This window comes from Thunnus albacares, chromosome 14, assembly GCF_914725855.1.
Source record: "Thunnus albacares chromosome 14, fThuAlb1.1, whole genome shotgun sequence".
Lineage (NCBI taxonomy): Eukaryota > Metazoa > Chordata > Actinopteri > Scombriformes > Scombridae > Thunnus > Thunnus albacares.
The window spans coordinates 11,300,739-11,327,875 of record NC_058119.1 but is presented as its reverse complement, the minus strand read 5'-3'; the positions used below and the strand labels follow the sequence as shown (position 1 = coordinate 11,327,875).

Here is a 27,137-nt window from a genome sequence, read left to right as displayed (position 1 = left end):
GCACATGCGCAGAGAGCCCGGTCACCTGCTGGAAATCAGGAGCGAATAAGGAAGTCTAGCATTGAGGACTGGATGTCAGGCTGAGTAAAGATAAAATTACATCTCTGCCCGATAGCAGTCATCTGCTTGTCAGCTGTTAGCTCCACCGGCGTGACAAGATGTTTAAAAAACTGAAGCAGAGGATAAACGAGGAGCAGTCACCGCAGAGGAGTGCGCAGTCACCACAACAGGCCCAGGTTGGTTGTTGTGCTGCTGGGAGCTAACAGGCTAAGCTAACATCTGTTTACACTGCCCGGAGTGTTGTTTCAAAGAGGTTTTTCGCGAATATCTTACTAGCTAAACTTATTAAACTGTTCACTTTTAACAAGGTGTTTTGTCAGCCGAAACCTCTTGCTTTCTTGTAAGCGTTTAGGACCATGCTAAGTCAGTTAGCTGGCTAACTAGGCTGTCATCAGCTGCTGCCATTGAGGTGCGTTCAAGAAAACTTGTAACGTAAACTGGTAGATCTCGATGTCTCAGGTGGAAATAACAACAACAGGCAGCCAGTATTGAACTTCGTTGTTGCTGAAACACTCGACAACAATCTTATAATCGACTCTTAGACAGTATGGGCGTGTCAGTGCTGCTTGCATGTTACTGTTGGTCAGCTGGCAGCTTTATTTGACACATGCTAATCCAGCTGCTGCACGACAGCTGCCTTCGTGCTCCATAAATATACAAGATTAACTAACGTACATAGCGTATTTACTACGCTTTTAACAAGCTTACTAAATAACCTTTGCAAACATTGCTCCAAAGCAGTTTGATCTGGGACTTGACCTTGCCCTTTATCATATCCTTGCTGGTCAGGTTCAACTTTTCCTTCCGTGTTACTGCAGTTTGTAAATGTTTATGTGTGTTGTCTTGATTTTTTTTTAATTGTGCACCTTCATATTGGGCAAATGATTCGGCCTGTTAGGAGCTCTGTTTGTTTTTTCATGGTGCTTTTAAAAAACCTACATATGAGCATTGTATGTCAAACCTCTTCTGTAGCTGGAAAACTACCAATATGACCAACCTTTGAAGTACTGTTTGTAACTGTGTTCAAGTGCCCTTAGATGTAATTACCTTTTTTGCTTGATGTGTTGCATTTTATATATAGTTTGGGTTTCTTTTCATGGAATGTGGCAAACTGCAATTTGTTGCTTTAAGTTTGTTTGTGTTTACAGTTCATGACACCCATTGTCTTGTTAATAATATCAATGCTGCAAGGGGTCAAAGGTGAAGATTGACAAACAGTTAGGTACAATGATAAGAAAGGGTAGATTAGACAAATATCAATATTGTAGTGGTACATTACATTGCTTTATACTGTATCAGGGAACCAAAAGATGTGACTTCTCAAACAAACATCATAAGAAAGAAGGGCAGATTATGAGTTTGTGTGTAATTCAGGGAGAGGTATTTTGTGTTTTAATACAAACTTATGTACTGTTTTTCAACAGACCGGCGCTGGAGACCGGCGCAGCAGCCAAACTCCACCATTTCACCATGATGGCTCACCCTCTCCCAGTGACAGAGAGGTGAGCATGGTGTCAGCTTATGATGGATATATGTTTAATATTTCTGTACTCAAACCGCAGCCTGCAGAGGTGTTTTATTCTCTCCCCACCCCATTTTCTCATTTTCAATACAGTGTAATGTTTCTGTCAGTCTTACAAAAATCTGTCATGTGTTTTGTTACGCTTAATGCTCCCCTAATAACAACCAGTGTCTTTTTGCCTTTTTGCTGTGCCGGCAAGTAAAAGTAAATCAGTTACTTATTAGTGCTTTAAGGTTTCAAAAAACTCTAGGTTAGTGATTATCTTTTCACTACTCATCCTCTATCATCAAATTAAGTTTAAAAAAAAATCTCAACAATCTGTCCCTAACTTATCAAAGTTAAATATAACACAAGATAAATATTATTCCCTTCACTTTTTCCCTAAGCATATTTCCTGAATCATAGCTGTTTCATTACTTATACAACAGATGAGAATCATCAAAAGGTCCTCAAACTTTCATGGGAACACTGAGAACACTGTGATAATTGATGTGATGTGTTGCAGAGCAAACAGTACTGTTATCTCATTATATACAGGTACGGTCTGTTATTTCTTATGCAGCTTTTTCCTTCATGTAACTGCATGAATTATGCAACAAAAAGCCAAAACTTAGGGTATTATGATGTTCATCTTCAAGAACATTTTGCCAATGTAATAATTTTTTTTAAAGAAGCTTCATAACACAAATGATATATCAGTACATTAAATCATAACAACATTTTACAATAGATCATTTAATGACTGAGAATAAATTATTTTTCATTATTGTACAGGAACTTCCCACCCAAAAGAGATTCTCGTTTAGAGTCACTGTGAAGGGCATTTCAATGGCGGAGGGCATATCACATTTCAGCATATTTATGAGTGTTTTGGTTTTTTCTCCTCTGGTGAATTGTTGTAATATTTTCTCCCTAGCGATCTCCGTTTGTGGATATGTGCAAGTTCATGCAAGACTTCTTAGATTCATCAGACAGAGGTAGACCGTCAATGAGATACTGACTATAATTCTAAGATGGATGTTGCAACATGTGGTTAATAAGAGCTTAGATATGGATCTTTACACCTTGGGCTGTTAGATCTTTAGTACTTATTCATGATAAGTTTTCTACATTTTGACACTGGACACCCCAAACTGGAATAGTGACGGTGCACCTCTTGGACATGTTTCTATACTCTACTTTCCCCTTTTATCCTCGGGAAGCACAAATATGTGGTTATAGTTTGGGCCCATGAGCCCTCAACTTTGAAGCTTCGTACCATTGCAGAATCATTTTTCACCTCACAAATCTTTAACACTTTGACATCTTTGAAAGTGTAAGTTTGTTCATTAAAGGCAGATTTGACAACAGCACAACTTAAAGACGACACACTGAGATGTCAAACTGTTATTCATAACATAAATGTTGATTGAGTGTTTCACTTTCCCGCTTTCCTTATTTTTCTTGCAATTTCATGTAGTCTCTCTCTCCCTCCCTCCCTCCCTCTCCCTCTCTTTCTCTCTCTTTCTCTCTCTCTCTCTCTCTCTCTCTCTCTCTCTCTCTCTCTCTCTCTCTCTCTCTCTTTCTCTCTTTCTCTCTCTCTCTCTCTTTCTCTCTCTCCATTCATCTCAATCTCTCTCGGCCAGCCTCCTCTGGATGGTCTGGCAAGACAATCCCCCTCAGCGCTATTCACACTCATGGTGTTGTTTTTCTCATTGCTCTCTGTGTTCCTCTCCTTTCCCCACCTTTTCGTCCCGTTACTGCACTGACGGGGTCAGATGCTGGCCGGGATGATAGCAGAGCCCGCTTTTCTCTCTGAGTATACTATCTTTGCTCTGGACCATTCAAAACGACCCAAAACGGCCCAGGTAGCCAGTGTGGTGAGTTTGTCCTCACTTCCTGCCTCTTCCTCATCTTTCTCCTCCTCCTCCTCCCGCCCTGTTCCTTCCTCCCGTCTCCGCGCCTCTGGGGAATCAGTAGAGGACTGTGGCCCACGTAGGGACTGCTTGTTCCCTGCTCTCTGTCTCCTGTTTCCTTTGGAATTAGCAACAAGAAGGCATCTCATATCTAGGCTAACCCTGCATCTGATGGGAGTTATGGTTTCCATTGTGGGATAGAAGCTTGTGTGCTTTCTGCCGTTTGTTGGTTTATTGTCCTACCTTTCAGTTATTATGATCTGTCACTGAATTCAGTATCATCCCCCTTGTCTTCAGGTATCCTTTAGCTTTTAGTTGCTTGCCTTATAGACCCCCAACATCCTGTTATGTTGCCTGATAGCCTTTGTCCCTTCTCCCGACAAGTCTGTTTATTTGGAGAGTTGAAGTTTTCATTTTATAAGCATTTGGCTGGCTTTTATAAGCAGTTGAAATGTTGAATGTCATGTAACTCTTCCAAGTAAACAAACAGACCAGAGCACCCTTGTAGATGCCCTTGTGGTCAAAAGCTAGATGATGTGGAGGAAAACAACATTTCACGCAACTTAGGCTTAATCAGTTTTGGTATCAAACATTTTTCCAGAAGTTAAGGATCAGGCACTAAACCAGTGGAGGGAAATCATACAGTTTTTACTTTACACAAATTAGTTATTAATGCATACATTCATTTTTCTAACATTTCGTATGTCTGTTTACATGTATTTGATGTAACGTACAGTACCAGTCAAACGTTTGGACACACTTAAACATGTTCAAACTTTTGACTGGTACTGTAAAGTGTAAAATATTTCTGTTTAATCTAAATAGCTATTTTTTGTTCTGGCTACCAACTAACTGCTCGATGTTAAGTGTCTGTGTGTGGCTAGTTATTGCAGTTTCTGTAATGTACATCTATTTTGAAGTTTTAATTTTAAATGCTTATTTAATGTTGTTTATCCAAACTATTTTAAGCACTGTTATAGCTGTCTAATTATGTGGGTATTTAATATCAGCAGCCCGTGTTTGCTGACATGAAATACATACTGAAATATAGACTGATGTTAATGAATATTAATAAATTATTAATAGGTATCTCCTTACTAACGCCAGTAAGGACATACTGGTAGTGCGGGTAAATGAATGGTCCAGTCATATTCATTCTGTGAGGTTTGATCTCTGTTGCCTTTTACCTCTTTATTACATCTGGACTAAATATAATTGAAAAAGCTGCACTATACTTTTATTCTTTTGTTATCACCTCTGTTGTACCGTCAGTAATAGACTGTAGTGATCAGTTAGTTACTGCTTTATAGTCTGGAGAGTTTTGGTGTTCTGCAGCTACAGATACAGCAGATGTCATGATCACGGCTGTCCAGTGATAACCTGCAAATTCCTCAAATCCATCATAATGCCTTTATGATTTTCCATCTACACAAAATGTTAAATCCTCCCTCTGTTGATAGTAATCCCATCCAAACTATCTCATTCATTTTGTCAGTTTTTACATTTTGTTTTGAAGGAACAAACTCTCATTTTGCCAACTATGTTTGTCATTTTATCAGAGCCGTATTCAAGCAAATTTTTGGTCTCTTTAAAGTATGTTTGTGCTGGTACTTGATCAAGGTAGTGATAGTAGTTACCACTGTTAGTAAAGTCATTTTGGATTCAGAACCAGTCTGAATTTGGTGAATCATTTGTTGTCTGTGAGAATTAGCATGGGGTAAGTAAAGTATGCTAAGTAGCGTTTTTAAAAGTGGCCTCTTATTCCTGTTTACTCAAATAACCTTGTGAAAGTAAAGTAGGCGTATCATGTAGCCCTGGCATGCTGCCTAAATAAAGAGTCCAACCATCTCTGTCCTCATCAGTATCAACCTTCTAGATGTATTACATAGCAGTAACATTTGTGTGTCCTTTATGCTCATTTAGCTCTGTTGACACAACACACACTCATTCACAAAGTCAAACAATTGCCCCAAACCCAGTGACATGAAATCATTTAGGTTTGAAAGCAATTACTAGAATGGCCACTGATGCATAGCAAGCTGTACTTCATTGTTTATTTTTCAGAATAGAGCCATTCTTAAACTGCGACAGCAATTAAAACAGATCCTGGAATTGACCCAAAAGTGATCCCTGTCCTGTTAAGAAAATTTCCGCATGTAACAGAAAAGAAATGTTCAATGTTTTGCAAAGCAACTCAGAGGAAGGAGTAGCTCGGAGCTGGACAAGTGAGAGGAGAAAACTGGCTTACTCTGATCCTGCTTCTAACACGTCAACTAAACCAACTAAGCTGCTAAATATTCACTTCAATTGTGACTCTCTTGTGCTCTTTTAATACAGCTGCACACGGCACTGCCAAGCATCTTTAATTCAAATACTTGCTCTCCCACTTGAATTTAACTGTCTGTTTGTTCTGACCTCATGGCTGTTCAGTAGAGTATAGTTTTAACCCTTTTTTTGTTTAATGTACTGTAGAGATGCCTTCTTTTTATGTATTTAACCCCTCTGTTTTTTCCAAGTTGCATGAGGGTACCCATTGCCCCTGCATTGCTCCCAGCAATACTAATATTGCTCCCTCCAGAGTAATCAGGGAGTGCCATGCTGGGTGTGGATGACTAACTGGCCCAGGACAAGTTCACTGGCACAGTTTTCCTTTCTCTCATAACATCTTTTTTTCTGCAGAGTGCCTCTAAAGGGCCAGCGAGATCTCCCAGAGGTAGCATCAATGGGGATGGAAGTGCTTCTCCTCATGTACGTGAATTCCCAGTCTTCTCCATCCTCCTCTTAAATCTTCAAATTATTCTTTAAAATGCAATTTCTCACTCTTTGAACTTCTTGAATTTTCCAACAGAGAGAGGAGCCGCAGTCGTTTGCCCAAAAACTGCAGCTGAAAGTTCCCTCCATGGAGTCGTTGATTCGCGTCGGCGCCAGTCGAGCGGAGAACCTGTTCCGTTCTCCCTCTAAAGAAAGCCTGGTCCGAAGCTCATCGCGTGACTCCCTGACACCTTTGGGGGAAAACGAGGCAGCGGGCGCCCTCATGTATGATCCCCCCTCGGATATTGAGAGTGAGGCCGAGGAGTCCCCAGGAAACGCAGAGTCCCTTTCCAAAGAGCAGTTGTTACACCGACTGCTTAGAGTGGAAAGGAGCCTGGGGAAGTACAGAGGGAAGTACTCAGAGGTGAGAGTCACACTGAGAATGGTCCCGAGGAGAGTAAAATCTTAAATTTGTCCAGGGTTAGTGTTTAACATAAAGCCATACAATTATACAATAACTATAGTGATAACAATTTTCTCCCTTTACTTACCTCCACTTCTTCACCACGCAGCTGGTCACTGCATACCGAACAGTACAACGAGATAAAGAAAAAACACAGGTAATTTCTTCCAACTACTGTGTTGGCTAATATTTGGTGTATTGAGATATTTATTTCTTTTCATGTGGTTCTTTAGGAGTTTTCTCCTCAGTCAGTTTCAGTGTGTGCCTGAAAAACTCATATGTACATTTCTGTTCTCCTTCTCTCAGGTCATCCTCAGTCAGAGTCAAGATAAAGCTCTCCGCAGGATAGGGGAACTACGGGAGGTATGGCTATAATGAGAATATCGTTATCTCTCTGGGTCAATCTCTCTTCTTTGTTCATTTTTGGGAAAGGGGATGTCTTATGAAATTGCTCTCTTCACAACATAAGATTTAAGATTAAATTATTAATAAACATATTGGATGATCTGTAGGAGCTGCAAATGGACCAGCAGGCCAAGAAACACCTACAGGAAGAGTTTGACGCTGCGCTGGAGGAGAAAGACCAGATGATTACTGTTCTCCAAACGCAGGTGAGAGTGTTGGTATGTGGTTGGTTTTAGGTGGGGGCCAAGACTGCAGCAATATCTTTTTTTTTTTTTTTTCCTTCTTCTTCTTTCAAAGTATGACTTGACTTTGAAAAGCTGCACTAACCATTATCACAAAACCTCTTGACTTGAGTATGGTTCCAACACAAACCACTGGTGCCTCTTATAGTCATGTACTCATAAACTTCAAACATGGCTGCTTAACAAAGGCATTTACATAACTGTGTTTTTTTTTCTTTTTTAACAGGTTGCATTGCTGAAGAAACGAGTCAAGGGGGTCACTGATGGCGCTCTGCCACCTGAGGGTGAGGTTTTTCAGTCTGAAGATGCTGTAGACTCTACCTCTGCCCCACAAAGTCCTTCTAAGGATCAAGGAGTGGAGTCTGATGTCACTGAGGGTAGCCTACCTTTTTATATTTATAACATATATGTATTTATATATTTAAAACATGAAGATACAGTACTGTGCACCAGATTCTAATGAGAATCCTTTCTATTTAGGCAGCTTTAATGTTAATTTTTAACCTGCGCATTTTATTTTCTGGGCAGAAGAGGGCAACAGTGATCCAACCAAACTTATGGAGGCTCTACAGAAGAGAGTGAAAAGGCAGGAAAACCTGTTGCACAAGTGCAAAGAAGTGATGCGTACACACAAAGAGCGGAGCACCCAGCTGGGCAGTGAGAATGAAGCTCTGCAACAGCAGCTGCAGGAGAGACTGCAGGAGCTGGAGAAGATGAAGGTGAACAAAGATACTGACAACTGTCAACCATGTTCATACACAAATATTCAGATATTTTTTACTAAAAGATGTAAAATATAAGAACATTTTTCAGTCAAATTGATCTATACATTTTAGATAATACCTGCTTATACCCATTACAACATTGTCAGGAGGGTATTTTCAAAAGTATATCTGATTCCCAAATATTTCAAAGTAATCCCCTTGAGACAGCCACTTATTAGAAATTGATGTGGTGGTAAACTGTAATTATAAGGAGGGTTTATTGAAATGAGGCTGGGCTGAGATGCTGTGAGTCACTGAGCAGTGTGTTTAGACTAATTAATGTTATGCTGCAAAATGTCTGCCAGCGACTTTATGGTCCACTGATAATGTGACTCCATTATCTCGTTGACACAGTGGATTGCTGTGGTTCTCAGAGTCCGAACATCCAAATTCTCTGGCTACGCTCCAGCACCAGGGTTCATGTCATGTCAGCCTGACATGACTGAACCAGTGTTTTCTTTGATTTCAAAACACATTGCTTTAATGGTATGACAGGCATGTTTAGCTTGTCTGTAGCTCCTCTGATGTTCTGCAGCGTCTGATAACAAATGTTTGTTGTTACAGAGACACTGCAATAATGGAGAGTTTGTCTGTGACTGGATGTTGATTGACCCGCTTTCATTTATTGCCATCATTTTTGTGTTGAATCTGTACTCTGTTTTGGAAAAGGGCCTCCCTTGAGAGAGGAAAAGCAGAGGTTAACAGCCGTTTAGCCCTCTTAAAGAGCATGAAGCCATGCTGGAACTGGTCTGGGCAGTGCTCATCCCCTGTCTCAGACAAATAAGTAATAAAACAGGCCATCTGTCTATGATTCCAGACACTCAGCTCAAGGATTTTTGAATTTCTTATTCACAGTCAGGTTGACAGATTATTATATGGCGTTTTTTGTATATTTATGGTGTAATTATAAATATTTCAAATCCATTTTCTTAAAGATAATGTTTGTTAGAGGACTGTGTAGACACTGTTGCTTTGTTGCACACATAGATCAAACAATTGAGAAATAGAGTCAGCCCAGCATTTCTTGTTTAGTAACCAATGGTTACACAGTGGTGGCACAAAGACACAGCCACTACATGCCACTGCTGCTGAACGGGGCTGTAATTTGGGTTGACTTGTTGGTTTAGCTGGGCTTCTGTACACTCTCTGGTTATTTGGCTTGTGGGTGAGGCATCCTGGGTGGTGCAGCAAGCATCTGATTTTGAAGTTATCTGACCAAAGCATAATGAGTCCAAAAATCTGAAATGGCCCACTGTAAAGCAGGATATATTGCTGTATTGACAATGATGTGACAAATGTGTTCTCATTTGTAATTCTGTCAAATGTTGTAGGAGCTGCACACAACAGAAAAGACCAAGTTGATCACTCAGCTGCGTGATGCCAAGAACCTTATTGAACAGCTGGAGCAGGACAAGGTGGGTGAGAGTTTTTTAGGCTTCAATCAATGAAGTTTATTTGACACATATAAGGTGCAATCACAGTGAAATGTAATACCGCCAGTTCCTTCAATTTGTGCATTAAAAAAGGACTTTAAATAGAATAGGAATTGTAATAAATATATGTGTATGATTGGAATGGGGGTGGGTGTGCAGTGACCTCAGGATACCCTTCTACCCTCAGGCAGTGGCCTTAGGGTAACTTCTTCCCAACTGCAGCAGGGAGAAAAGTCTGTTACCGGATGGTTGGGATCCTTAATGATTCTTGTAGCCTTATTCTTGCAGCGCCTGATTGTAAATATCCTTTAGGCAGGGCAGAGCACTGTCTAGTGTTTGTTCAGTCAAACAAACCAATCTTTGCAGTGCCTTGCAGTCCTGTTCAGTGCTGTTTCTGTACCTGGCAGTAATGTTCCTCATCAGGACACTCTCAATGGTGCAGGAGTAGAAATTCCTCAGTATTTAAGGGGATAACTGGAATTTCCTCAAGCGTCTGAGGTGAAACAGTCTCTGCCTTGCCTTTCTCATCACTGAGTCAGTATGCAGCACCCAGGTCAGGCCCTCAGTGTTGTGGACACCGAGGTACTTGAAGCTGTCCACCCTCTTCACTGAGGACCAATTGATATTAATGAGGGTGTTGTTCCTTACCTGCTTCTTCCCAAAGTCCACTATCAGCTCCTTAGTCTTGCTGACATTCAGGAGTAGGTTGTGTTATCTGTGATCAGGCCCATCACAGCTGTGTCGCCAGCAAACTTAATGATGGAGTTGGAGTCGAAAGTGGCTACTCACTTTCGTGTGTATACGGGGAGCACAGCAGGGTCTCAAAACACTGCCATGGGGTGCTCCGGTGTTAAGGATCAGGGTAGAAGAGGTGTGTCCTCCTACCCTTACCACCTGGGGTCTGCCTGTCAAGAAGTCAAGGATCCAAATGCACAGTGAGTTGTTTAATCCCAGATCCTTGAGCTATGTGAGAAGCCTGAGGGGAACTATGGTGTTAAACGCTGAACTTTAGTCAATGAACAGTAATCTCACATAGCTCCCTTCTTGTCCAGGTGAGATAGGGTGGTGTGGAGGATATGTGCCATGGCGTCTTTCCGCGGTTGGTTGGGATGGTAGGCAAACTGCAGTGGGTCCAGTAGTAGTGTAGTGAGGAGCAGATGTAATCCTTGACCAGCCATTCAAAGCACTTCATCACTACAGAGGTCAGTGCCACTTGGCGGTGGTCATTTAGGCAGGCTGGTCTTGTTTTCTTGGACACATTAATGACGGTGGACTTCTTGAAGCATGTGGGTATGACAGACTGATCCAGGGTCAGGTTGAATAACATTGTGAACACCGGCGTTAGTTGGTCAGCACATAGTTTGAGGACCTGCCCACTGATACCATCTGGTCTTCTAGGATTGCGCTCCTGGAATTGCAGTTCCACTTTCTTCCTGTAGTCCCTTTTTGCCTCATTTACTGCTCTTCTTACATTGTAGGCAGTTGCTTTATAATTGTCCATGTTTCCAGACTGTAGCCCTAAGTTGTAGGTTGCAGCGCGTGTGTTTATGGCATCCCAGATGGTTCTAGTAATCCATGGTTTCTGGTTGTGGAATGATTTAACTGTAGTTTTGGGTACAGTTAATTCTGTTGTTTCACAAATTAAATCCACCACAGACTCCATTGATGTCATCAGTGACATCGACGGTGGTGTCCTGGAACGTGCTCCAGACCTCATGAAGGGCAGACTGTAGGGTGGCCTCTGATTGGCCTGACCATTTCCTGACCTCTTGCGTCACAAGATGGCCACATGGTCACTCTTCCCGAATGCAGGTAGCAATTCTGCTCTGTAGCCGTTTTTGAATGGCGTTTACAGTGATCCGGAGTGTTTATTCCCCTTGTGTCAGTATGTTGATGGAAGTCAGGCATCACCTTCTCAGGGTTAGCCTGATTGAAGTCTCCAGCAACAATGAGCGTTGCATCAGGATTACTGGTCTGCAAGCAGTTCAAGTCTTTGTAAAGAGCTGACAGGGCAGTCTCTGTACTCGCCTGTGGTGGGATGTAGACCACTATGATCATGACTGACATAAATTTCCATGGTGGAAAGTGCAGTCTGTATTTGATTGATAATAGCTCCAGATAAGGTGAGCAGAGACGAGATAGCCCTTTAATATTCCCATTGTCACACCAATCCTTATCCATAAACCTCCTTTTTTCTTGCCAGAGTCCTCTGTTCTGTCAGATCAGTATACAGAAAAAGTTACCTCGTTGAATGGCACTGTCTGGAATTCCAGATGTTTTGGTGAAAAAAAGGACATCACAGTTCCTGATATCCCGTCAGAAATTGATATGGGAATGGAGGTCATCCAGTTTATTATACAGCACCTGTTCGTTGGCTAGGATGCATAGTCGCATCTTGATTGAAGGTCTTGCAGATTTAGTTGTATTTGAAGTAGGCATGTTTTTACTCAGCCACTGAGCAAAGAAGTCAGACACCTTGAAGTCCCATATTGTTTCTCTTAAACTTTGACCCCAGCCCTGCAGGACAGACAGCAGCTCACGAGATCTCTTTAAGGAATGCTAAAAACCCTAAAATGTTAAAAACAATTACACACACAAGGTTTGACTTGTGGTGTAAAATACTGAGACATTATTTATCAAAACATCATCAATTCAAATGGTAATTGGTTTTCTCTGACTGAACATTAAATCTTGTTTTTTCTCATGGGTCACTGGCTTTTAGGGAATGGTCATTGCTGAGACAAAGCGCCAGATGCATGAGACACTGGAAATGAAAGAAGAGGAGATTGCACAGCTACGGTCCAGGCTTCAGCAGGCCACTGCCCAGAAAGAAGAGCTACAGGAACAGAAAGAAAAGGCTGACAAATCAGGTGAGTGGAATCCACTTCTGAAAGTGATGGTCAGGAAAAAAACTGTTTTTCTGGATACGTTGCTGATGTATGTTTTGTTTTTTGTTTTTTGTTTTCCTCCTTTGTGGTAGCATTTGAGGAACTTGAAAGGGCATTGGGTACAGCCCAGAGGGCAGAGGAGGCCCGAAAGCAGCTGCAGGTTCAGCTGGAGGAGCAAGTGAAAGATGTTGAAAGGGCCAGTGAAGAAGAGAGGAAGAGTTTGCAGCAGGAACTTACACGTGTCAAACAGGAGGTTGTCACTATCATGAAGGTCAGAAAATGACTCATGCATTTATTTTCATTTTGAAGAAGTCATTGATACCTTACTTACATAACTTACTTGTTCTTCTTTTAACATGAAATGTTGTAATCACTGAAGATAAGCAAAGTTAACTCTGACTCTTCAACCTAAGTGTTTTCATTAGAAAAAAATAGAAACAAAACTATTCCACTACTCACATGGAACACAGTACGAGCCAAATTTATTTTGTTTTGATTTTATTCACTTTTAAAGTAATTGATGTTGACAGTATGTTATGTTGTTAAGTGTATGAGTACACAGGAAAGCACTGTATGTCAATCTGTTGTCTTTTCTTCTTCTTCCTCTTCTTCTTCTTCTTCTTCTTATTATTATTATTAGAAATCATCAGAGGAAACCGTGGCCAATATGGAAAAAGTCCACAATGAAGCTCTGGCTGCTAAAGAAGAGGAGATAAGTGCCAGAATCAGCAAAGCTGTGGTAGGTGCCAATGCTTCTCGTTTATTAAAGTTTGCAACATAATCAAATAAAACAGATGGAAAAACAATGCTTTTGAATCTTGCTTTGACGCGGTTTGGTTGCTTGTGTATTCAGGAGCAATGCAAACAGGAGTTTGCTCAGTTAGCCAAGGAGCGAGAACAGCAGGCTTCTCTGGCTCTGGAGGATAAAGAGTTACAGATAACAGCTCTGAAGACAGAGGCCGACAATAAAGTGAAAGAGATACAGCTTGAGCTGGAAGCTGCAAAAACTGTGAGTTTTTTTCTCTTGTTGTTGTTTCTTTCTTTTGGGGTTTTTACAGTTGCATTGTTTGAATGTAGTTACATTACTAAGGTAGGCTTAAATATTTGCTCATGTCCATGTTAACTGATGATAAAAGTAGCACACACACACACACACAGATAGGAGGAGCAAAATGGCACACTTTCTTAATTTTATTCAACATGACGTTGTACACACACAGTATGTTTATATTCTGTTTACTTTAAGAGCATCGCATTCAGGCTGGAAGGCAACTTTCTTTGCATGGTGTTTACTTCTGATAGATATTATTTGTGGATACTTTTCTTTCTTGCATTACAGCCGCAACAGTAACACATCTCTCAACCATCAAGAAATGAGCAATTCAATAAATAAAGTAGAATTTTGAGCAACTGTACATACACTGCAAAGCAGTTTTATATTCATCTGATTTTCACAAGGTGTTTCAAAATTTATCACACCAGATGTGTTTTATAAGTAGTAGTTTTACATGAACCAGAGACAGATACAATGCTCTCACATGCTCTTTTTTTTATCAAAAGCCACACTGTTATTCAGAAATACCACCCACGCAACCGTCCCTCCACACCCATGAAGTTTGAAAATGTCGTTATTGTGAACCATTTGTTTTTATAGTTGTCTCTGCATTGTGTGAAACGATTCATTGTTGTGACTTAAAAGATGTAGTGTATAAACCTTAATGTACATGTTTACAGAGGACATTGGAGCTAGAGAGCTCTGTGGAGAAGATCTCCCAAGATGGATCAGAAGTGTCCCATGAACTCTCCAGTCAGTTGGGTGAACTGAAGGATAAACACCAAGAACAAATCTCTGCCCTAGAGGAAAAGCACCAGGAGCAGCTGGAAAAGCACAAGGGCACCCTAACCCAGCAGCATAACGCTGCTCTCGAGGATTTTAAGGAAAAACACAGAGTTGAAGTGGAGACCATTCTGAAGGATAAGGAGCTGCAGTTCCAAGCACACGTTGAAGACATGAACCAGAAAACGTTTGAAAAACTGGATGCAAAGCAGGCGGAGCTGGAGGCACTTTCTTCTGAACTTTCTGAGGCTTTGAAGAGTAAACAGCTTCTGGAGGAGAAGTTGGTGGCACTTGAAGATGCTCATAGTTTAGCTCAACGGGAACATGAGAAGAGGTTTCAGGATCAGGCGGCAAAGCACAATGCAGACATTGCAAATATCAAACAGGAGCATGAGCAGTCACTTGGAGGTATGGAGAAAACTCTGAAGGAGGAACTCAACGCACTGAAGATTGTTCTGAGGGAAAGGGAGAAGGAAATTAAAGAACTTGTCCTTAGAGAAAAAACACTCAAAGATGAATCACATTCCACTCTACAAGAACTAAATGTCAAGGTAAAGGAATTGGAGGAGCTGCAGCAGTGTTTATCACAATCCCAGGTGGAAAGTGGGAGCCTGAAGGAATCTAATCAACAGTTAAGTAAGGTGTCAGAGGATCTTGTTCAATGTAAGAAGGACTTGACAGATATGGAGCATCAGTTGGAAGTAGCAAAGAGTAATTGTCAACAAAAAGAGGAATCACTTCGAGAACTGGAGCTCCAATTAGAGCAGGCCAAAAAGGAACTCTCAGAGCAGGAGAAGTCATACACTGCAGAGCTGAACACTAAGCAGGAGGAGCAAACACGCCTCAAGAAACAGCTGGATGATGAAAAAGCTGCCCACGAGAAGAAGATGAAAAACACTAGAACAGAGATGGAAGCTAAGCTGAAGACCCAGGAAACTAAGATGGAAAAGTTCAAACAGAAGGCCAAAGAAATGCAAGAGAATTTTAAGAAAAAGCTTCAGCAGAACGAAGAATCCATGAAGAAGGAACTTGCAAAGAAGGAGACAGAGCTTCAGCAAAAAGAGCAACAAGTTCAAGAGAAAATTCTAGAGATGGCTCAAAAAAGTTCCCAAGGCCTCAGCAGTGCAATGTCAGAGCTGCAGGCCAACCATAAGGAGGAACTGGAGAAACTACATGACACCCAAAAGCATGAGACTGAGCAAATGGAGCGTCGTTGGCAGGAGAAGTTAGGACAGCAAGAGGAAGAAATGATGGAGAAACACTCACAGATACTACAGGAGAAGGCACAGGAACTGGAGGAACTTTCTCATCAACTTAGTAGAGGCAGAGAGGAGAACGAGCAGGTATCAAGTGAAATAAAAGATCTGAAGGAGGAGCTGGTAATTCGAGAAACCACTGTGCAGAAGCTGCAAGAAGAGCTTAACGAAGCAGCAGTTAAGCTTGAAACTTTATCTAAGGGTGAATCTTTGCTCAAAGAGCAAATGGAGTCAGTGGAGAGGAACCTTAGCCAAGCTCTGAATGAGAGAAACACCCTTCAGGACAAGCTAAACACGACAGAGGAAGAGAGCAGAGAGAAGTTAAAGACTTTGTCAGATAAGTTGGAGGACACAGAGAGGCAGTTTAGAGCACTGGAAAGTTCCAGATGTAAGGAAAGTGTGGACTTGCAGAATAAATTTGAGGAAACTGCAATTCAGCTACAAGCCAAGGAAGCAGAGTTCCAGCAGCAATTAATTATGATCAGTAAGCAAATGGAGCATTTCTGTAAGGAGGTTCAATCTAAAGTTGAATGTGGGTCTTCTGAACTCTGTCATAGAGTTGAATATAGAGTTGGAGAGCTAAAAGATAGACTGCTCTGTAATCAGAAAAAGATAGGGCATCTTAAAAATGTTATCCTTACTAAAGTAGATAAAATTTGCACTTTGGAGGAGAATGTCCGCCAGCAGACGGAGGAGAATAAGAATCTATGCATTTCATTAGAACAGATGACAGCTCAGGTAAATGCTCACACGGAGCATATCAAAGCCTTAACACATGAGAAGGAGAATCATTCTCTGTCTATCGATGAAAAAGTTCTGAAAATTGAGGAGCTGAGTGAAGCAAACCGAATCATATCAGAAAGTATAAAAGCAAATGAGTCCCAAATCAATAACTTGGAAGGCATCATCAGTGACTTGAAAAATCAGCTAGCAAGTAGCATAAAAGAGAAGGAGGAAGCCATAAATCAGCTGAACCAGCAGTATGAAGCAAGACAGCAGGCTGTTGCTCAAATGGAAGAGACCATTGAGAGACTAGAGCAGGAGAGAAAGTCTGCTTCAGAGCAGGCAGATGCACTCAGGAACAGTCTGTCGGAGAAAGACAACACTATTATATCGCTACAGACCAGGCTTGAAGACCTGGAGCGAGAAATCTCTCAAAAGACTGAAGCTTTGCAAAGGCTGACAGCAAGCTTTGACAATCAGTCCATCAGCAAGTCTGAGATGGACCAGGTATTGAGTGAAAAAGAGCAGAAAGTCAGTGGACTTACTGTGGAGCTTGAAAGTTGCACCAGTCGACTTGGTGAGCTTCAGGAGCAGTTAGCCTTAAAGACAAAAGAGTGTGAACAACTCACAGCTGATCTCAAACAACAACACAGCATCAGGGAGAATGAAAAGAGAGAGTTGGTAGAACAGCTGCAGCAGACTCAGATGCAGTGCACGCAGAACGGTAACTTGGAACAAGAGATGGTGGAAAAACTACACTCTCTTGAGGAAGACAACCAAAAGCGTAAGCACGAGCTGGAAAGTCAACGGGAAGAATTTGAAAGGATGAAAGATGAGATAATTAAGAGCAAGGAGGAGAGTCTGAAGGCAACTGAAGAGAGGTTATCTGCAGAGAACACCCGTAAAATATCAGAGCTGAAGAAGAAAGCTGAACAGAAAATAGGTCAGATTAAAAAACAGCTGACCTCACAGGTTGAGGAAAAAGATCAGACGATCAAGACTCTCCAGGCAAGCTTAGAGGAAATCCAGAAAAATGAAACATCCAGCAAAGAGAACACAGAAACATTAGAGGAGAAAACAAAAACACTTGAGGAAGCTCTTGTCAAGCTCAAAGAAGAGCAGGAGAAGCAACTTGAACAGATTCTGAATCATGAGAAGCAAGAGAAAGAAAAGTCTTTAGAGGAACTGAAGAACATGTATGAAGAGAAGTTGTCTTCACTTCAGAGAGATACAGCACATCAAGAGGCGCTCAAAGAAAGTGAGTCAGCACTACAAGACATTGAGGCAAAGCTGAAGGAAGCAGAACAGCAGAATGGAAACCTTCTTGAAGAAATAAATCGCCTGAAAGAAGAAATACAAGAGAAGGACGTCCAGCTTGATCAGCATCAAGTTGCTATTAAGCAGGTCCAAAATCCATTAGAGGCTGAGATGAAGGTGGAATGTAGCAGCGTGCAGCAAACCAAGAGCATGCTGGAAAATGAGATGGAGAACCACTCGCCAATGCGAGAAGCCGATGATGATTCTCCAGAGTCTCTCAAGAATAAACTGAGTCAGATGAAGAACGAGAAAGAGAAAATCCACAAAGACTTCACCAGGTTACAGAAAGACATCCGGTCACTGAGGAAAGAGCATGAACAGGACCTAGAATACATGAAGAAAGAGTTGTTAGAGGAGAATGAGAAAAAGCTGAAGTAAGTTATGTTGCTTATTATTGTATTATAATTTCTGTATGTAAATATTTATACAGGTGCTTGTGGTGTCCATGCTAATTTTACACATTCCCTTCATATTTTCCAATAGACTGGAGTTGGAGGATGTTGAAATGAAGCACAACTCTGCTATTAAGCAGTTAATGAGGGAGTTCAACACACAAATGGCTATGAAAGAGATGGAGCTTGACACAGCAGTGAAGGAGGCAATCGGTGAGGCGGAACGAAAATAAATTGCCCATTGATTTAATTAAACTAACAAGATTTACAGTTGTGTCGTGAAGTGTGTGAAATGGCTAATTGGAATAATTCTCTTATGATGTGGTGAAATTTTAGCGTTCTACAGTCTACTTAGGTTTTAGCCGCACAACTAACTGCATGCAAATTAAATGGAAAATCAAAGTAAATCTAATTGACTTTCATGTACAACAGTAGGGTGGAATAACTACATGGAAACATCATACATTTTTTAATCTTGACACAGGGTGGAACAAAATTTAGGGATCATTGCATTTGGAAACAGTGCGTCTTAATTGCCATGTTTCCTTGTTTCCTTCATGGTTAAATCATGTTACATTCCAGATGGGACTTGAGAAAGCGGTTTGGAATATGAATTTGCTCATTTTATGTGCTAACTCTGGCTTCTTTCCCTTTCCTCTGCACAGCGAAGGCCCAGAGTGTAGAGACAGAGCTCATTACTTGCCATCGTGAAGAAGCCAATCAACTGCGGAAGGTGATTGCCCAGAAAGAGGATGATTTGCACAGAACTGTTCAGACATATGAACAGGTTATACAGGTATTGCGCAAAGATAAATCTTAAATACATTTTCCCTAAAATAAGGCCCTGTTTTATAGGTTTTGTGCTGAAAGCAGAGTAACCCCACCCATCATTTGGAAGCTATTACGATACTAGTTGGCAGCTATCTTCCCTGAAAGCAGTGGTTCCCAACCTTTTATGTCCGACGTACTGTATACCCCCACAGCCCTGTGAGATGAACTCAAGTACCTCTTCTACATCATGACCTGCCGTGTTTCAAATGTGTCTCTTTGAATTTATTTGAAACAGGATATTATTTAACTATTAATGATATAAATGTGGATATAATAGTTGATGTTAATTTTTTTTATACAATTGAACTGTCAGTCACTGACAGTGGTAGAAGCTTGACAGTTCATTTATCTATTACCTTTACCATCCATTTTATCCTTATTTATATACAGTCAGTGGTTTCAACCATTTATCTATTATGTTTAGATAACTATTTCAACTGCTTATCCATTCATTTTAACTAACTGTTTCAACCTCTCTGCTCACATGTTAACTAGTTTTTATGCACTCTCAAGTACAACATTGTTGAGGTGTTTTAGTTTACTCAGTATCTAGACAGATTTTTTTAAATCAAATCGTAAATTCTATTTAATCAAATTCATTGAGCTGTTCCATGATGTTTTCACTGACACCTTGGCAACTGCTGAAGTACCTCCTGGAGTAGAAGTAACCCCAGCTGGGAATCAGTGGTCTAAAGAACTTGACTGAATTATACATGAATGAAAGCCTGAAGGATTATATTAAAAACTTGGCCAAATGAATATTGAAGGACAGCCAGTGGCTGGTATAAAGTTGTCTTGTCTCCAAATATAATTAAGGGTGGGAGGTCTGAAGCAAAGGCAGTGACTTGACCGACATTCTTGAGTTGTGATGCTGAGATGAAACATAGGAAATGACTCAGACGTTGTTACTTTCATCAGAATCGAGAGGAGGAGATGGGAGACAGAGTGTGGCAGGTTCAGAAGGAACTGGAGGAGCTGCAAGCAAAGGGCCATGGCACTTCTGAGGTACAAACATCTCTGACCCACTCACTGTATATATTGAACAGGTCATCTGTCATCTGGTGATTGATGTCACAACTGGGTGATGTAAAGGAGACACTTTTTCCCACTCAGCAGATGTAGAAATGCAAACCTGTAGCTATTAAAGTAAATTATATCCGAGACTGGAGGATGGTGATTCTGTTGAAGTCATAAGTCACTTCACAATGGCTGCATGAAATAATAATAGTAATAATATTGATAATGGCTGTATGAAATCACATTTTTCAACTCCCTGATGGAAGCAGGAAGTTTTGAATGACAGCCTAATCCAGATGCATTTTTGGTCATCCCACGCTGTCCTTTCAGACACCTTACTATGTGAAAGTTCAAATCCAGGCTAACAGACTTAGCAGTTATCAGTGATCTTTTTCTTTGTCTTGCTTCGTAATTGAAAGGTTCCGTCTAAGAGCTCAGGGACAATTTGCTTACATACTTTGCTCTGATCAGTCTATCGCTCCAGTCGTGTGGCTGTTCTCCAAAGCACGCCGGATGCTGTGAAGCTCGTTTGAATCACTCAGGAATGTTCTCCTCGGAAAACAGAGATTGCGAGGCAGCAGCCAGCCTCAATCCCTGTTCTCAATTATCATTGTACGAGGTGATTCTAGGCCTTAGATTTATACTACAGCAACACTCATATACAAGATGTGCTCACTGGAAAGGAGCCAGGTAGGACAAAAGTACTCCAGGGAGACATTTTGCCCAGGTGTTGAGGTGCCATGAGACCCCCGTGCTGATTCTTCTACCTTTACACACATATCCAGATGCACACAAACTTGAAGAATTACGCTGCTCTCTCTGCTGCATTTTTCCCTGGTGAGGTAATAATTTTATGGGTGGATTGTATGGGTTTATGCTCTGGGAGGCCTTTTCCTTACTACGGGCCTCACAAACCATTCTTCATTTAGACAGTGGGTCAGTGTGTCTCTCCATAGAGACAGCAGAACAACACTCTTAACAAAAGTTCAAAACCAGTTTAGTCTGACTGCACACAATAAACTGGTCTTGAACACTCCATTAATCGGACTATGCAATTAAATGATAAGGCTGTTATACTGTTGCTATTGTCAACAAATCACATTAAAAAAACCTCAGTCTCTTAATACTTTCCAGCTTCTTGAACCTGTCCCAAAGCCACTCATTCTTACTGAAGATGTAATTCTTCAAAACGGGTTAAGAATATATAGACGTTTTTTGTTTGTTTGTTTTGTTTGTTTTTTAACAAAAAGGGGTAAATAATTTCTTAAGACAGCTGGGCACTGTAATTTTCAGCAAATGTCACACAAACAGCATTAAACTGTGTATTTATTCAGGAATATTTTTAGTGGCAAATTAATACACATTTGGACATCTAGTGAGTATTTACAGCAGCAGGATGGTGTATATGGGATCAACTCAGTGTGTGTGTTCATGGTAATGAAAGAACAAGTTAACCAGTTGATGTGTTTTTAATAGTTTTTCAAATGTATTTAGTATGCTATAACTGACTGTGTGTATTATTGATATTACACAAGCATCTTTTCTATTTTATTCTAACATGCAATATTTTCCATTTTATTCTCTTTTTACGGCCTCAGATGACCACAGAGGAACTACAGGTATGCATCACAGGTTTCAACGTTATGTATTAGTATTCAGATCATGCAAGCTTTGAATTACCACTGTAAAACAATTGTTTGACCAAGGAAACAGGCATCATCGATAGGCAGACTGTGAGAACACGTGATATTTGTGCATCACATTCACTACTTAACCTTCTAGTTCTCACAGCTTCCGTCCTCTCATCCTTCTCTACCTCAGGCTCAGCTTGCCGAGAAGACAACTTTGCTGAGTGAGGCTCGGCTGAAGGAGCAGGGGTTTGTTGAAAGAGTGAGTGTGCTCTTCAGAGGGACAAGTGAACAGCAAATCCCATCCAGTGTATTCCCAGGGTCCTGTGGCCTCTAGCAAAAGGAGCTACTGCTCTCCTGCTGCATCAACTTAATTACACAGCACATCTGTTTACATTTGGTTTAACCCTATAAACACTCAAAGCAACACACCTCCCACAGTCTCTCTCACATAGTCATTCTCACAAACATCCCCCAAGGATCACCAACAAGATGCTGTGCTTATATCCCATGCAACAATTAGGCTAATGCATAGAATTAACCCTCTGGGGTCAAATGCTTTTTTTATTATTAATCTGTTCATGCTTGTGTGTTTTTCCACGGTAGATTCACTCGCTTGAGGACAAGATTAAATGTTTACACCGAAGCACTGTTGTAACGCATCTTGGGAGCACATTCAAAGGTAATGTTAACACCATGAATCAATTAGTTCTCCTTTTTGAGCCAATTTCCTTTTCAGATCAGTAAAACAAAGATGCCATGCATAATTCTTGAACACAGCACAATATTATGGAAAACTGTGACATGTGTAAGATAAATTACCTTTTATTAACTTTTTTTTTACTATAATATGGATTTTTAACACATAACATATAATTACATGTCGTAATAAAACTTTTATAGTTTGTGTGCAATTATGCTTCATAAATGTCCCAAGAACCTAGTTCCTCTTTAGGATCTGTAGTGTTTTGACACACTACCATTTATCTGCCAGCGCCCACATCACTTCACGGATCAGAGATGGGACAGGAGATGCAGAAACTGAGTGGTGTGTTATGGGGTGTGGGTGTGTGGTCTGGTTTAACTATGCTTTTGAGGACATTATGGCCAACCCTAAGCGTGATTTTTAGCCTTACTGGTTAAGATTGGAGCCGCGGTTATAATTAGGGTTTGGTTAAGGTTAGCGTAAGGGTTAGGGTTAGACATATAACGGTTCTGGTTAAGGCTAGGGTAAGCCTCTAGGGACTGATTGTAAGTCAACGCAGTATTCTCAAGTATACCATAAACTGAACACCGTATGTGTGTGTGAGACAGGATTTAGAGAGATTGAGTGAATTCTAGCCTCTTCTTAGACCTTCCCTGCTGGTGTAATAAAGAGAATCTGCTGTCAGAAGGGGAGCGGTGAAGAAGCCATCCTTGGATTTAATGGGTTTTGCAGGCTGTGTTCTTAAGGTTTCCCACACAGGACCCTGCAGCACACGGACTCTTACTTCTCGAATCCTTACTTCCAGTTCAGATATTATATCAGAGCTGCCTACTCTGTCCTGTATTTCGTTTGCAATACATTACTTAATGTTGAAAGCGTGTCATTCTCATTATGAATCTGTTGGGCCGATTTAAACTGTCTAGAGCTGTGTTTTCAGGTAGAGAGGCTGCTGATATCTGGTTTCAGGTCTGTAGCTCTGTGATCAGTGGGACGAAAGACTCAGCTGGGACAATGTAGGGTCAAGAGGACAAAGGCTATGGGATTTATTGGTCACCCGTTACTTCACGCCAGAGATCAAAGAGTTGTTTGCACTTCTCTATCACCTTTTCCTGTCCTTTTCGCACAGTCTGTCCTGACACATGCAAAGACATTTGGTATCGTCTGAATGATTATTCCAGAAAAGCAGAGAGCAAGTGGGTGTTCAGTAGATTGTTCCATATTAAAAATCTGATGGAGATATTTCAGTGGGAGAATCAGTAGCATTTGTGTTACCAGCCCTTTCCACGTTTTAACACAGTTTGCCATTCATAGATTTTAGAGGGATAATGGTATAGCTTTGGGCGGAGAATTAAGACACTCATTCTTAGACTCTTGCTGTATTAAAGTGCTCATGCTGAGCCTCGCCATTCTTTCCCATGCTTATAGTTTGTGTTTAATTTGCACCCATACCACTGTGGAAAGTGTTTCTGTATTTTACAAACCAAATTTGTAATGCTTTCAGACCAGCATCCTGATTTAGATCTTATTGCAGCGTGACGGCTGATAATTACAGTCTTAGTCAAGAATGCATTATAGTGTGACTGACCAGGTCTCCCAGTTTAAAGTCCATGTAAAGCAATAATAAATATGTGTTCTGAGTTTGTCAGACCACAGAAAAATGTGTAATTAACCACCAAGCCAAATTTGTCCACTGAAGGCGCTGAAAGCATGGCCCAACTCAACAGTCTGAGTTAATAAGGCACGTACCTCCTGTATAAAAATACACAATTTAAAATAGGCCTTGTTTGTAGGTGTAAGGCAAGCAACATGGATGATATTTTAAAAATAAAGTAACATTAGGAGCCGCTGTTTAATTCGGCACATATTCAGGCCCGTCCTCCCAGCTGAACAGCCGGTGCTGATAATGGTCACTGGCAGCTCCACTCGTCAACAGACGCTTCAGCTGGGTTTAAAATAACTCCTTGAGCACTAACATTGACTGAAAATGGCCCCATTCACCAGTGACAGCGGATTATCCGAAATTAATCCCAGTAGTCTCTGATGAAAGTTTGTAAAACTACCCGGTGTAAAAATAGTAACTGAGTATGTGCCCTCTAGTGTTTATATAGTGGGGGAGGGGTCATGCTAGTAACCTCTCTATGTCATCGAGCTTCCATTTCGGGCCCGCCCAAAAAATCCTGAATACAGAAGTGGTGAAAAATAGTTTAACGATCTATCTCCACAATTCAGTACTACATAGTTCAGTCTTTTCACATGTTTTCAGCAGTTATTTTCTAACATGTATAATGTGTTTTAAAAGAAATCTCTGGTTTTCCTTTACACAGACTTTAATTAAATGGCTTTGTTTGCTTGTTTTTCACAGATCCTGGGTTCACTGATTCTCTCTCAGAAGCCACTGAGATGGAGTACCTAAGGAAGGTCTTGTTTGAGTACATGATGGGACGGGAAACAAAAGTATGCTTTTTTTTCTTACATTATTATACACAGAAAATATTGATTGGTTGTTCATATGATTCGATATTCCTTTTTTTTTTTTTTAGTTCCTATTTTTTGTCTCAGTCTTGATAAATTGTTGGTGGACTGTGAAAACACCAGGGACAATGATGGAAATAAGTTTGGTACTTGACATGTTACATTTGTTATATATATTAGAATGTTTTCAATAAAGTAAACCATTCAAAACCAGTATATTTTAACTGGGTGCCTGGTGAAACCCAACAAAATATGGCACCACTTAGACAGCCATATAAAAGTCATGTTGTGTCCAGTCTTGTTGGGCAGAATTAACGGCGATCTCCCTAATTAACAGTGCTCTTGACATGGCCCTAAAGTCAGCGTGATTTTCCCAGCTCCTCAACAAACAGTTAGTCTTTATGGCAACATGGCAGACCTCCCCATGTGGAGGATGTCCCCCGGGCTGCCTGCTAGCACATTCATCTTACATGATGCAGATTTGCGATTTAAAGACATACTGGCCTTGTTTAGTGTTAGTTGAGCTGTTAGGTTTCCTACACAGCAGCCCTGTTTCTGATTATCCCCTGTGTGTGTGTGTGTGTGTGTGTGTCTGTTATGGGGAAGCACATTCACCCTGACAGCTAGGCCTGGAATTGATTATGCAGATAATTTTTTTTTTTTTTTTTTGGTCTTGTTACGTTTTAATTATCTCAGAACAAGCGTGCTTTGATTGGATGATGGTGTGAAAAGGAGGGGTTTAGTGTATCTGGTGTTAATGTTTAAGGGATGTTGAAATATTGTACAAGCAGCATACATGAGACGTTTATTAAAAAGAGATGTTTCATAGCACTGACTGCCAAAATTTTAAAAATCATATGTTCAAGGGCCTCCTTTTTTTTTAAAATGCAAAATCAAATTTATTAATTTATTTTTGTGTCTCACTCTCAGACGATGGCCAAAGTGATTACCTCCATGCTCAAGTTTCCTCCAGACCAAGCACAAAAAGTTTTGGACAAAGAAGACTCAAAAACAATTGTAAGCATCTGCTCACTTACTAAAGTCAGCTCAGTCCTCCTCCAGTTAAAATGTATATGCAAATGTTATTGATAATTGAATAGATATTGAGAAGTAACTCATATATTTGCTTTAATGTGATTAATCAAAACACTGACAGTGCCATGAAAATGACTGTAGACATATATGTCCCGTTCAAATGATCCATATATTGTATGTTGTGACATGTGATAAGGAAGTATTGTATTAATTTGAATGGGTTTTACGTCTGTCCCTCCACAGCCTTGGTTACGATGAGTGTCTGAATGGTTCGGGTACTTTGAGATGAAAATAATGTTGCTGCTGCTGCTGCTACTACTGCTGCTGAAGGGGAAGACTGCCATGGATTTGATCAAGCCCTTCTCTCTGCATTTCTTGTCATTTTATGTTTATGTGTGAATGTGTGTATGGGCACACACTTGGGTTTAAAGTGTGCGACGTGTGTATGGAGCAATATGTGTGAATATATATCTCAAGGTATGAGGGAATTAGAGTAAATGCCGGAAACAGAAAATCTTCCATAAATCCTGTTTTACATTGAAATTAAGTTTGTTCATTTATATGTTTTAGATGAAGATAAATGGGTTTCTTTTATTTTAGAATGTGTTTATACAGATTGGCGTGTGCAATAAATTATATCATTATCACGTATTGATGTTGACGGCCAGTTGATTTATAGGTTTTCTGTGTTGTGCTGTTGTCTGAATCACTTCCTCTGTAAAACTGTAAAAGACCCTTTAACTGTGCACTCGCACCACGTTAAGATACTGGCCTCTGGACCTTGTTTGTTTAACAGCTTTTTTATGCTTTATATTTGGTCACGGACACTGACATAGAAACCCCAAAACACCAAACTGTAAATTGTACTATGACAATTAAAACTGTACTATAGGGCACTATATGATGTGCTATACATTTTCTGACTAACAAATTAAATCCTATTTACAGAACACATCTTGTCACTCCTTTATCTTTACTGTTGTACACTGTCTTTTGTGCTAAATCCAATTGCTTATCTCATTATTTGTATTTACATTGTTTAACCTGCCCAGCAGAGGTTAACGTGTGATAACAACCTGTTGTAATAGATATGTGGAATGCAGACATCACAACAAACGTGGATGTGTAAGATGCTGTTGTGAGGTGGTCACATACTTTTAAGAATGACCTTTATTTCAACCCACTACAACAGAAATGTAATTTTTTCCATTTAAAGACATTTATTAATCCATGGACCCCTCATTTTATCAGAATTGTAGAAAATTTTATTGGTCAAGTATGTCGACACATGCAAGAAATTTGACTCCAGTTCACAGCCACCCTCATTATACTCATACACAGTGCAAAGAATAAAAATTTTCCAGGAGGGTATAAATACAGACATACAGCTTTTATAGCTGGTATATAGTACAGGCAAGAACTGGACTACAAACTATACAGATTAGACTGGTAGTAAATGTGATACAGATAGTGCAAAGACTACTGGCATAAATATTGTAA

At 40.4% G+C, this 27,137-nt stretch overlaps 1 protein-coding gene across 4 annotated transcripts; it reads left to right on the top strand.

Annotated features, from left to right (window-relative positions):
- Window positions 1-26,589, top strand: golga4 (golgin A4). 4 transcript variants are annotated; one of them, XM_044372421.1, is made up of 25 exons: window positions 1-236; window positions 1,485-1,562; window positions 3,340-3,441; window positions 6,157-6,225; window positions 6,326-6,652; window positions 6,801-6,848; window positions 6,998-7,054; window positions 7,204-7,302; window positions 7,565-7,715; window positions 7,870-8,057; window positions 9,434-9,517; window positions 12,258-12,405; window positions 12,516-12,694; window positions 13,064-13,162; window positions 13,277-13,432; window positions 14,158-17,930; window positions 18,040-18,161; window positions 18,614-18,744; window positions 19,698-19,784; window positions 21,395-21,415; window positions 21,618-21,686; window positions 22,031-22,106; window positions 24,493-24,584; window positions 25,533-25,619; window positions 25,881-26,589. In XM_044372421.1, the coding sequence occupies exons 1-25, from the start codon at window positions 159-161 to the stop codon at window positions 25,893-25,895; spliced, it is 6,336 nt and encodes a 2,111-aa protein (XP_044228356.1). In that variant the 5' UTR covers window positions 1-158; the 3' UTR covers window positions 25,896-26,589. The 4 variants fall into 4 exon arrangements, with proteins under 4 accessions (XP_044228356.1, XP_044228357.1, XP_044228355.1 ...); XM_044372422.1 differs by having other exon boundaries at window positions 7,867-8,057; window positions 18,614-18,681; XM_044372420.1 differs by having other exon boundaries at window positions 2-236; window positions 7,867-8,057.
- Window positions 26,590-27,137: the final 548 nt, after the last annotated feature.